Source organism: Diprion similis, chromosome 14 (assembly GCF_021155765.1).
Source record: "Diprion similis isolate iyDipSimi1 chromosome 14, iyDipSimi1.1, whole genome shotgun sequence".
Classification (NCBI taxonomy): domain Eukaryota; kingdom Metazoa; phylum Arthropoda; class Insecta; order Hymenoptera; family Diprionidae; genus Diprion; species Diprion similis.
In genome coordinates this window covers 5,755,154-5,768,641 of record NC_060118.1, presented here as the reverse complement: position 1 = coordinate 5,768,641, position 13,488 = coordinate 5,755,154, and the positions used below count along the sequence as shown (strand labels likewise).

At 32.8% G+C, this 13,488-nt stretch overlaps 1 protein-coding gene and 1 long non-coding RNA gene across 4 annotated transcripts in view; one reads left to right on the top strand and one right to left on the bottom strand.

The window, feature by feature from the left end:
* LOC124414649 (3-hydroxy-3-methylglutaryl-coenzyme A reductase) overlaps nt 1–13,488 on the top strand; it is a 43,167-nt gene that overhangs the window by 20,622 nt on the left and 9,057 nt on the right. For 2 of the 3 annotated variants that reach the window (XM_046895655.1, XM_046895656.1), the window contains exons 2-3: nt 10,116–10,347; nt 10,704–10,815. In XM_046895655.1, the coding sequence (XP_046751611.1) occupies nt 10,165–10,347; nt 10,704–10,815 (295 nt within the window). In that variant the 5' untranslated portion in view covers nt 10,116–10,164. Of the gene's footprint in view, nt 1–5,068; nt 5,081–10,115; nt 10,348–10,703; nt 10,816–13,488 lie in introns of those variants that run through there. The other variant, XM_046895657.1, reaches the window with a different exon arrangement.
* LOC124414659 lies at nt 5,428–9,273 on the bottom strand. The gene is made up of 3 exons (XR_006930049.1): nt 9,245–9,273; nt 9,045–9,046; nt 5,428–5,489 (listed from the first exon to the last, which is right to left on the bottom strand). It is a non-coding gene; the product is annotated as an uncharacterized LOC124414659 (long non-coding RNA).

Here is a 13,488-nt window from a genome sequence, read left to right as displayed (position 1 = left end):
TCAATCCGATCTCTACTCAGCATCGTGATTCGCTCTTCAACTCTTTGATTGTATAAATTATTTCTAAAATAATAAATAATTATAACGATAATCCTAAAATAATTCGGGTATTGAAATCGATATTAAGTTCTTTCATGGTTGTGTCATTGTAAAACAATATAACTTTTATTAAATTAAGAATCACTTTTATTGTATGATAATAAATTCAAGGTTGGAATAGAAATTTAAAAAATAAAATTTTATTCTTCAAATAATCAAAGTGTATTTAATAGAATTGGTAGTACGAATTTCTTATACTTTCAAAGGGTGATGAAATTTTTTTCAGTTTTCTAAGTTTTAATTCAAAATATAGGGAAAGAAATTTGTTTTTTAATCAAAGAGAAAGAGAAAGAGAAAGAGAGAGAATTTTTTAGAAGAAACTGACGAAACGAGGTATGAAAAAAAAAAAAAAAAAATGTGAAATAAATAAACGAAAGTGTATAACGATTTCAAAGGTTGAAGATATTTTATTTTTAACTGCACACGTCTTAGGTATACAACTGCGGAATAAATAAAGTTGTTTTGCGCCGATAACTGACGTGTATAGCACGGCAATTTTACCATTTGAAAAGTAAAGAAACTACTCGAGCGACGTACCCGATTGCTTGCCTCCTGCATCGACGACCCAACTTTTACAATTCTGATTCAAATCGGACGCGTGGCATTGTGTGGAAGACACGTTACATATAATATCTATATGCGACATTCGTAAGTGTATATAGGTATGTGTAATATACGTATATATATATACATATTCAGAAGAAATATTGTGCCGAATTTGAAGTTGTATCAGGTATTTGAAATAGCAAACGTGCTGCTGCATGCAGCATGATGTGAAATGTTTCATTCATATGTTTATTGAGAGTTATGTAGGTAAAAGAATCAGGATGGTAAAAAAATTTTTAAACGCAATAAGTCGATTGAGAGATTTCAGTACAATTTTATTTACAAATCGAATCTCCAAACTGAGTCAGATAAGAAATTCTGCCATTCCATTAGCAATTGATTCTATACAAAAGTGTAATTTTCAATTTTTACCATGAAGTTGACTGTTTAGTCACTAAATACGTTCGAAAATTAAATTTTACACAAAATTCATTTTCGAGGTATAGAAACGGTGAACCGTTAGAGCCACGGATTTTGTTTAACGGAAAACTTTCTGGAGAAGTGTAACAAATAAAAAAAAAATGACTTCCCCCCCCCCCCCATCTCACGTTATTTGAATTACGTCAAGATTTCGAATTCCGAAGGCGATCTTTTGCAATTGAATTTAAGAGATGGGGTAGGTATACATTCACATCTACAAGATTTTTACGTGCATATTGTTTCCAAGCGAAATACTGATAATAATATGTAAAATTGCACACATGAGGTTATATCCTTGGAAGTTTGGAAAGTTGAGACACGTCGGTGTCTCGGGAGAAGAAACTGGAGTCTTTAAATATATGTCCGACTTTTCTGGTAATATCCATTGTTAAAATTCAATATGGCGTTGACGTACGCATGCGCGTACTCTAAGTACGTAAAGTAAGAAATTTGTCATACCCTATGTGCATGAGCATTTCATTCATTGGCGGGAGTTGACCTATTCTCTTTGCACTGTGCACATAATGCCGGGTCACCGATTTTATTATTATACGTATCTTATATATGTATGTGATATACCTATAACGACTTCCTCGCGAGATGAATCACATTTATACTTATTTTTTCGATGCTTGCAAATTTACGCATTGAACGAAACTCTAGACAGTGCTATATTTATTATGTAACACGTTATACAGCTATTTAAATTATGTGGGACGATATTCATCCCTTAAGGGTATGTGACGGTCCTTTGTTACCGACCGAGTCGGTAGATTCTTATTTTTTACTACCATTGATAAATTAGTGTATGGAATTTGGTCTAATTTCAGCAGGGTATTGCTCTTTTGTTTTCGAGTTTGGACAATTTGTGAAAATTTGAAAAATTGCGATAAAAGTTTGATATTGCATGAAAATGGTCTTACGAGGCTTCATTTTATTTCTCATTATTTCCAGAATGATGAAAAGTCTTTCGACCACGTACACATTTCATTGACCAATAAATCTAGGAATCGCGAAAATATCAGGCATATAGAAAATTAAAATTTTTTTTCAACAACTTGTCGGATATCAATGAAAGTTACGAATTCTATTATGAAAGAGGAATATTTTGTTGGAATGAAAAAGATCCATTCATCAGTTTGTTAATGGTAACGAAAAGTTGGAATGAGACTATACTTGGTCGATAAAAAAGAAATCTCACATGTCCTTAAAAAACAATCATCTTGCTCCAAACGCCGTAATGGAAATTTACGATAAAGAAATTGATCAGTTTCCGAGACGGTCTTATAGTCGATAATCGATTCGAGTGTAGTAAAAGTGTCCTCGTAGACTACAAGGCCATGCTGGTATGAAAAAAACGCCCTAAATGTTTTAGCAAATACGAAATACCCAGCTTCCTGCTAACTATTTCATGATTACATAATTGATGCTCGAATACGAGGTTCCCGCCCACCGGTGGCGACACTTTTTTTCAAAGGCTTAATTGCAATCAATCATTAATACAATTCAAGCATTACATATTAAGGTTATCGCTCGGTACTTTTTTTTCAAATCTTTTTATCACTGACACAAATTTTTGGGGATCAATTGTGAAGGTGAAACTCTCCACATTTTTCCGAAAATTTTCAAAAATTTTCAAAAAATTGAATAGTCAAATTTTTGCTTTTTGTCGCCATTTTCAGCTGACTTATTTATTTATTTGCCCTTTTTTCAAAATTTGGAGTATTTTTTTCAAAATTTCGGGTCATCTATACCTCACAACAACTAATAATTTTTCTTATTTCTGATGAATTATATTACGTGTTCGAATGATTTTTCTGTAAATTTTGAAAACACTCATTAGTGTGATATTTTTTATTGGAAAATTGTGATTCGATAAAGAAGGATCTTTTTTCACGTGAAAAATACCCATTCTTAGGACTTTCTCGGTTACCTTGACGACTTATAAACTCTTTTGCAATAATTCAAATATGTCTCACCCAGTATATGCAATATAATACCAGTGTTCGGTAGTGTGCAATTTCCTCTCATTCTCGGAATATGTAACTCGTCAAAGATTGAGTTTAAAAAATTAGAACGAGAGGAAAAAAATGCCACTAGTCCAGGAGCTTGCGTATAAAGAGTACCTGTGATGGAGTGTATATAATCAGAGTCTCGAGGTGATAGTCCTACAGCACAAAATCTTCGCTACAAGGTCGCCGACTTTCTAACAGTCAAGATTAACAGTGTAAACGGTGTCTATGGCCGAGAGCTGCAGCGAGCGAAATGAAGTCATGTTAAGCGGCTAGCGAGGCGGTTATAGTTTAGTCCAATGCTTTTTTCACCCTTCTTATCGACGGAAAGAACTTTCCCTGCAGTTTCATATATTAACTGCATTCATGACGTCAGGTGATAAAACAGATTCGAACAAAAGTAGTGATAATACAGATTCGAACAAAAGTAGTGATAAAACAGATTCGAACAAAAGTAGTGATAAAACAGATTCAAACAAATGTGATAAAACAGATTCGAACAAAAGCAGTGATAAAACAGATTTAGACAGATGTGATAAAACTGATTCAGAGAGGATATGTTGAGCGAATTCGGACAAATGACATGCTTTCTAAACTTCTTGACGATTTGACTCTCTATACCATAGTTTTGAAATCTGCGGTTCTCACCTTTTTTTCCTACTACTATCTGCTAAGCAGGTGTTGATCGTTTCGATCGAATTCACCTGAATTGACTCTTCGGTTACACCTTTCATACTACCTTGTTTTCCGACATCTCATTATAACAGGTATTTTATTGGATGCCAGTATACGAAACGCGCTTCTAATCTGTTTATAACAACAGTTATTATCTACATAATATGTTAAGAAGGTTTAGTCATTACTTCAGAGAACATGTTGTACCTACGGATATTCTTTCATACGGAAAGTTGATAATTTCACTGCGATATTATCAGACGTTTTTCCTCCGAGCTTTGGCTGCTGTGAACGTTGTCGTCATCTACGCTATTTCACTATTCATTACTACTTCTCTGATGATGGATTTCAAGGGTGTAATATATCAGGTGTACAGTCCAGTGAAAAGAAGTATTGAAACGGAACGATTGGAAAACCGAGGCTTAAATTCAGTAACCAAATTCCATTCCAATAAGTTTCAAAAGAAAACTATGAAACTATCTTTTACAAAATTTAAAAAGATCAATTGAAAGCTGTGAATTTTTATCGAAATAGTTTAGCAATTAATAAACTGGGACTTGAGCAATTTTTTACCACCAAATTCGTATGTAGTTTGTCTAATTCTATTTGTTAATATATTTCGGACAATTCACCTGACATGGCTTCTTGAGTGAATAAATATATTTTCAAATCAAATCATTAGTTTTTCACATGTAACCTGCATTGATTTTACATAATTTTTTTTTTTTTTTTTTTTTTTTTATGCATATTGAAGAATTCAATGAAAATTTAACTTTGGGTGAGTTGTGCATAATCAATTTACAAAAAAAATCAGTTACAATTTACTTGAAATTGTTTTTCGACAAAACTGGCGGAATAATATTGTGTCTGAAAAGTTTTTGGTAACTGAATTAATTCTCTGAATTTTTTTCTTTCGATTGTTTTTCAATATTGAGGAGACATTGTTTTGACATAATTAGATTCAACTTGATTAATTTTAATCGTATTTGTTTCGTAATACTATCGTGCGGACATTGGAAAAAATAGAAGGATAGTATTTTAAAATTTTTTTTTAATTTTCTTTTTTTTTCTCTCAACGTCTGACTGACCCGGAACTTCGGTTAAAATAAAGAATTGACGATCCCAGATAATCATGAACGTCTTTCAACGGTCAACGAAATTCGGATAGTTGCTAATCAAATTATGCTAATATATTACTTCAGGGTATCAGCCGTTGCCAGGTGGTTCAGGTGATTGCCGTTCACCAAAAAGTTGGGCAACTTTATACCGTATAACTTTCCTCGAAATTTCTCAATCTCTGGCTTGCGCTCTTTCTTTTTCAAGGGCATGCACTATACGGATTATCTATAATTATAACCGTTCTTTCATGGGAAATGCAGATCAAAGCTATACTGTGGACTTCGAACCGTGTTTTACAATCAGAGAGAAAAAAAACTAATTTATTTAATATAATTTTATCTTGAACCAATCTTTATTCAATTCGTTGAAAATGTTTATATTTATATAGGGGAGGGATGGGCGAAACGGGATACCCTTAAAATTTTATAAAAAAAAACCTGTTTTTCAAATAGTCAAAAATGACTTCTATAAACGTTACTGAGAATCTTTTGTTTTAGTTCTTTCCTCGTTTGCTGGCTGCATGGTGCAGAGATAAATCATGAGGAATTAATAAATTATCTGCAATACGTTTTATGTGGATAAATGTGTTATCAATTCACCTTTATTTCACATATCTTGCGTGTATCATTATACATTTATCATTAAAAAGAGTTTATTTTACGCGGTCCGTTGGTTTGTTATTGTTATACAACGTTCCGATCTATACCTATATGTATAAGAAAAATACACCGTGTAACGTATATCTATATGTATAACGTATATGTATGTAAAGTCATTTATCGTTGTTCGTTATTCGCAGATATCAATAAACGTGCCGTTTAATTTTCTTCGACTTCTCTTTCATCCATCGAACAAATATTTATAAAGGATCGTCGGCGTGCAGTGAAAGTTTTAAATTTTCGTTGTTAAAATTAAAGTTGTTAATTTTCTCAACGTTGATGAATTAAAAGAATCTTTTACGACCACCATTTTTTTTACAAAAGTTTCATTCGAATCGATCAAGTCGTTTTGTACAAAGTCTGTAGATACGTGTTTATCGTATTTTCATTGTTTTTCAATCGAAAAATATTGATACTACATAACTTTTTATAACACAGGACCTCAATGATTTTATTCAGTTAGTTTGTCAAGATGATTTAGTCAAGCGAAGTCCTTGATTAAAGAAAAGTCTTTCTTGTCCCGATCGATTGAAGTATTGACTCGAATGAACCTTTTCACGTGTTTCCGAAATTAATTCGACTAAATATCACTCAAATTTCACTTGAAATTCTTCGGGTCTTCGGTACCCGGAGCGTTTTTTCGGTTTTTTCGAAAAACATGCGGGAGAAAATTATAAAAAATAGATAGCAATTAAGAGTAATACGGGAGCAATTTTTTGGTATGAAATATTTCCAAGAAATTCAAAGGCTGCAGGCCAACCTCACAAAGGTCTATACTAGTTCTATAAACGGCCACTAGGCGGTGAATTTTCTCGGTACGGAAGTAGCTTCAGAGACGGTTATAAAACCGGGTAGTTGAATAGGACGTCAGATCCGGATAACGAGAGGCAAATTTGCCATTAAACCCGTGGTTGTGAGTATACATGGTGTGCCTAGAACTCCTACGCATGTCCCTCTCTTCGAGGTTAAAGCCTTCAAGTGAGATGTGTACCAACTGTCTAAAGAAATCCCTACATTGTTAGGGAATTATTTTTCTGGCGAACGCTACTCTGCTCAGTAATACCATCATGTATAGTTGAGGTTGAGGTGTTTAAAGTCTCGCTCATGTTTTCCCCACGAAGATTCCACGTCGCAACCATTAATCATCACCGATCTAGGGTATTTTGGCGCAGTTGGTAGTCCAGCGCTATGCAATATAAATGTAATATAAATGATTTAAAATTGTACAATTTTAACAAATTTAGTTGGAGAGAAAAAAATGAAGTTTCACTTTCGTCCTGTGTTTCCACACTTACTAATTTTTTTCAAATAACTTCTTCTATTTTCATACCTGTTTTAAATCTGTGATAATATTTTGAAAAAAATCGAGCGTATGTTTTAGAACTGGAGAAATAATTTCAAAAGTTAGTAATCATATCGGAGAAGCGGTATGTATTATTATAATAGATTTTGATCAGGTATGGAGATAGAAAAAACGATTCAAAAAATAGAAAAAATGAATTAAAAATAATTACAAAAACCGAGGTCCCACTTTGAATCTTGCGTGAAAATGCTTCGTGAAGGTAAAAAAAAAAAATTTTTTTCTTGTTTCATAAAAATCAATTTTGGTGTTTTTGAGATGGGTTTAAAAAAATAAAATCATAGGGCAAAGACGAGTGATTGAAAAGAATTGAAAATTTTTTTGAAAGCTTTTCAGGGCTATTACCAACGTAGAAAAAAATCCTGGTGAAATCCGGTATTTACATAAATATCTTGCTGTATCAGTCTATCATTGAATAAATAAAAATATCTAGTTAATCAAATTATTACTTCGTTCCCCATATTTCAATAAGCAATAACGATAAAAAAGACATTCGTTTCGGCAGTTATCTAGAAAAACAAAAATAATTTATATAAATTATATACCTCTACATGTACCTATAGAAAAATTCAAACGTATCAGTGCTTAAGCACTTGCGACTTATAATCTTAACGGATCTTCTTATAATATTCTGCCCAAAACCGATTCCAGAATATCACGTGTCTGTTTAATGTTCATCCTAACCAAAAATAGGATGAAAAAAGAGGAAATGAAAAATTGGTAAAAGCGAGAATCAAATCACATCGATTTTGTTAACTTTAACACACAAGTTATAAACTTTCCTCGAATACTACACATTTTACACATTGACTCGTTCAGTTTGTCCCTATAAATATTTATCCCTGGCTACATCAAGCTGCGAGTCTTTGGTTGAAGTAGAAAAAAAAACTAAAAAAAAAAGAAAAACCCTAGACTCGCTAGGGACTTTTGAAGCCAAATTCCAAACAGGTTTTCAGCTGTTAATCTGCGAGCTTATAAATATTTTATTTTGTGTGGGTTGAATACAATGGAATATTTACATATAATTGATCAACAATTTTCGGAAAAAACATTTTTTAACGATTTTTCAATTGTATTCAAACGTCATTTGTTTGATTAAAGTGAATAAATTTTTTTACTGTTTTGTGTACGTCATTCTGTACTCAGAATTACTTTTCCACGAGTATTTAAATCTTTTTGGCACGTTCGCCGAACAGATTGTAGACTTATAGGCATGAGAATAAGAAAAAGATGGTGACATAACGATTATACCAGGTATAACGTTAGTTCGTGTAGTTACAATGATTCAAAGTGCAAACAAATCTTCTTTACGGAGTAATTTCTTCTCTGTTTCTTTTTTATTTCTTCTCTTCACGTTTTATCATATTTGATGACTTTGTTTAAAGACGAATTAACCGTACCGTCCGGATAAAAAGTTTGGAAAAGGGAGAAAAAAAAACTGTTGAAAAAAATCTTTGCCAATGTTATATCTAAAACAGCTCGATTACTAAACGATAGCGATGAATATGAGTAAATTTGAATTACACGAGATTTGAGAAAAGGTTTAATAAAAATTACGTTTGAAATTATTGTAAATCTGGTGTTTTTTTTTTTTTTTTTTTTTTTTTTTTCAATCCGATTCTAATATTTTTCGCCGCAATTTTGTTCGCTAACCAGATTCTCACAAAACACTCACGCGAATCTTACGGGAATGTTATTATTGATGAACATCTGTTGCACCGTGTTTACAAAAAATCTATTTTTAACCATTCTGGAGTTGATTATTTGTGTAAAAAAAGTGTAAAACAAAAAAAAATTTCAAGTGATGTCTGGACATTTTTACGGTTAGCAAAATAAGCTAAGAAACATTAGAACCGGATCAGAGACAGCAGATTTGAATCATTTCGAACGTGCCAAGTACGAAAGCTTTGCTTCACACTATTATAACACTCTGGCTCGTGTTATTCGAAGTTGTTGACATTGATTTCTATCACATTCCACTCGCGATCACTATCATTGGTGAAAACAACAATACTGGAAATTGTTTAAATGGGTTTTCCCATCTTCTATAATAAGCTTTCCATTTCGGTTCATTGGTTCTTATTATCGTTAAACGTCTCAAAGTTCAGACTTATCGGTGAATAAAATTTAATCCAGAGAAACACGTGTTCGTTGCTATGTAAACATTTATAATAAAAAGAGAAGCCGAGGATGAAAAAAGATGAAAACGAAGAATGGAAAAACGAATTAATCGAGACCCAAAACTAAACGAAAAGTAAGAAAAAGAGGAAGTTTATACTCGTTGGATTATCTACGTCGTTTATACAGCTTGCAATACCCGGCGACTGACGACGGTCTTAAAGTAATCCTTGAAAATAGCAACAATTTTTAGAACAGCGGCTGCTTTTTGGATACAGCATTAAATTTATCTTATCGTCTGTAACTATATATATATATATATATATATATATATTGTATAGCAGCTACTTCGGAATAGACAATCTTGTAATTCTTCGTTATACGCAAATCGAATTCATGTATGTGGCACTGATCCGTAGACACGGTGAGCAAATTTCCTCGTAACTGTTTGTTCCCCATTAATTTTAAGACTTGAATAAGAAGCCATTTTCCGTTTTTTCCTCACTGTTCATCCGACCACTGCACGTTCGATACAACATCTCGCGTTTGTTCGTTATTCGACTTTGCACGATTCTTCGTCTTCGTTTCCTATCTAGTAATATACATAGTTCAAGTTTTAATTCTTTCCAAATTCTAAACTACGCCTGTAAGTCGAAATTCAATTTTCTGTTTATATAGCGAAGTTGTGTAATCTATTTACGTGAGAGGTTGGTGAGTTTTTATTAACTTATTGTATTCGTGAGCTATGATTATATCTTTCGATATACAACATATTTCAATTACTGAAAGTCTTAGCTTTCGATGATTCCTTCATTTCGAATCTATTCGAATTATTGAAATATTTTTTTTTTTTTTATAAAAATAAAGAAAATCCTATTTTACCGGTTTTGTAAAAAACTTGTAGAAGGAAATCGGCACGATCTAGTAGATTCTTGACAATCTTGAAGTGATTTGGAACGAAGAATCGATATCTAAACTTTTGTCTTTAATAAATACTCTTTCATAATGCTTTTTAATAATCGGTCGTTTGTATTATTTTCATTACAGGTCGTTGTCTTCGATTTGACTCGGCTTTCGAAATTTGACGATATCAAAAATGGTCGCAAGAATATTTGCGGCCCATGGCCGTTTCTGCGCTAGTCATTCCCTCGAGGTTATCGTCGGTACATTGACCTTGACTGCATGTATGCTGACCTTGGAAACCGGAAGTAACCATCAGCGTGACAAGAGTCTTCACACGGCCGGTAAACATTGCTGGAACGGTCGCTGCAGCGGAGATGTAAGTTTATTATTTATTTATTTATTTATTTACTTGTACATTAGAATTTTCTCTACATATGCAAATAGGTACTTGCTAAATTTTTTCACCGCAATTAGTTGACCAAGTTCCGTATGTTTACATATATACTTGACCCTGTGCAATGCCTACATTTTTATCCTTAAGGTCATGTGGTACTCCTACCTTTACCGACTGAGCAAACTCACCCTTTTTTTTCCTCTTTTTTTGGTTGATGATTTTCGGATATGGGGAAAGAAAAGGGGTTAGTTTGCTCGGTCGGTAAAGACAGGATACCAACATGATGTTAAGATAACTCGTCCTGATACCATATTTTAATCGTTTTGTATTATTTTTAGGACCTGAATGCAGCCGATATGATCGTTATGACGATTATTCGATGTCTGGCTGTACTCTACAGTTACTATCAGTTTTGCAATCTACACAAATTGGGCTCCAAGTATATTCTCGGTAAGGCTTTGCAATAGAGTTCTTTTTATATATTTGTAAAAGTTTATTGCGATCCACCAACGAATTTCCGTTGAATACCTGACAAAATATTTTTTCAATTTCACGGTAATGGGACCAGAAATTTCACGATACTTTTTATATGGAATTTTCTGCATTTCATTGGACTCTCGATATGACAATGTTTTATTATACACGACTTCACGATGATTCGAGGAAATATCACGTGCGGAATATACTACGTTTCACTAAATTCCTCGATGATTTAGTTATGTAATATAATATATTTCACAAATGGCTTTAGAAAATTTTCTAATTTTCCGTATGGAGATTAATTGATAAATTTTTGCATAATTCTTTTGAAATACAATATTTCGTCAAAGTTGAAAGAATTTGACAAATTTTCAACGATTCGGGTTTTCATCAGATATGACAGAATTTCGTATACGGAGTTTTCTACATTTCATCATACGCAAAGTACCGTTTAGAATTTTACCATATTACATTTCGCTGACATTACATGGGGATTTCAGAATAGATGTTAAATAATTCTAAATGGAATATTCCGTTTTTGAGTCAATGTACGTATATATAGAAGTCACATATAATATAAAATAGGGTGCCTTTTAAAAAAACTTGATTCTTTTTTATCGCTCGGCCAGATCATGTGTATATATTTCTATACAATGGACGGAATTTTATATCGTGGCGTTTACTCATTCGGTTTACTTCAAATTGATATATATATTTTAATATTATCGAGATTAGAAGGCATTCGGTGAAAGGGTGAAAATTATACATAACAGCTATCACACGTTAAATTTTTTTGGAATATCGTACAACATTGAAATGTGATCTATATTTCCATATTATCAAGACGCGCATAAATAAATACGAATTATGGTATAATGTACCATAGCAATTTCATTCATAAAACCGGATCTTTATAAACTATTATAAGAAGTCCGTCATGCATTCGCGCAGCACGTGAAAGCCTTGAAACATCCGCAGGGAAAGTTTTATAGAAAGTGACAACGGTTTACTTTTCTTACTTCATTAACCGTACCACTTCATTATCTACGTTATATACATGTACAAAGTTATAAGACATTCCGCGCCAAATCTACCCCTACGATTTTGAATTTAACCTGCATGTTTGAAAACAAAAAAATATACCATCCGCATAATTTTTCAAACTCTAGGCAAGTGTTCAGATTTTCTTCTCGGTTCGTTATTTATTTACGATTTTTTTTCAACTTTAATAATTACCCTCAATTTAACGATTTGTTTTCCATTAACACAAAAATTGTGTGCTGTATTTTACTTATTATTCATTTTTTTTTTTTTTTTTTTTTTTCATGTGATTTATTCGTATTTGATATTTGATACAACAATGAAATATTTTAAAACTCACATTTAAATTGTACAAGTAGAGTTGATTCACAATTTTTTGGACAGGGTTCGATGATGATAATTTTTATTGCTAGATTTTCCTGAATTTTGATTGAATCATATTTTTGAATTTAGAAACTCTGCAGTGATACGATATTTTTAAATTTAACTTTTTTTACATTCTTCAATGTCATTCTTAATTGTGGTTTTTTTCTCCTTTACCTTTTTCACATGACATGTCGTATACGGTTGCTTTGAATTAACGAAAATATCATCATTAATGCTTCATTTGCTATAGAGTTCGTAACAAAAGAAGAAAAAAAGTGATCCCAAGATGTGAAAAAAAATAAATTTATAGTATAAATACTTGGTATTTTAATTATAGTGAAATTGTCGACAAATTATTTCACAACGAAATTTTGTTCACCGTCCTTTGCTCAATATGATTATCTAACGGTTATAAACGAACGTGACGGCAATTTGGTGGGATTGAACTCGTCCTCTTTAAAATTATGTGAATAACACAGGCGTGTCGTGTTTCGTGCGCGTGTTTGTAAAACGCGCATCACGCAACTTGGAAAGTAAAAAATTAAGTGAGAGTTTGAATCGGGTAGAACACTTCGCGATGGTACTTGGTGAAATTCAATGGCGTTTTGGAACGCACAGTTATTTTATTTATGTACATCATACAGTTCATGTATCTGCTCATGTCGAGCTCTTGAGTATTTGCATATATTGCATCGCCAATTTCACGAGAATGAAGTTGGCAACGTTAATGTCACGATTCATGTTTAAGAAAAAACGTTATTTCGTACTCTTAGGACTGTCTAAAGTTCAACAAACCATGATAACACAAAATGGATATATGCATTTTGAAAAACCAACTACAATTGAAAGTCGTTCTCAAATTGCTTAATAATCATATTTTTCCTAATCTTCCGTTGGATTAACGATACTAACTTCAACCTCATCCAATTTCACGCATTCGCAAATAGCGTGGCTTTCACCGCACCGAATTTTTTTATATAACGCGAGCACAATTTATGCTTCTTTCATGCGGTGTGCAGGGTGTGCTCCGTGCACAAAGGACCCGTTTCTATGCGTGCGTTCCGAAATTAGCTCCCAGTACTGTCAACGATCTATCATCTCTTTTTCGCTGCCGAATTCGTGAGTAGCTATGCCTTTGTCTTGGGGAGTTTCGGAACGCATTCTATAACTGTAGAGTGAGACTCTGCATGCACATGCGCAGAGTATAGAAAATACGATTTTTAACTCTTAGGAAAT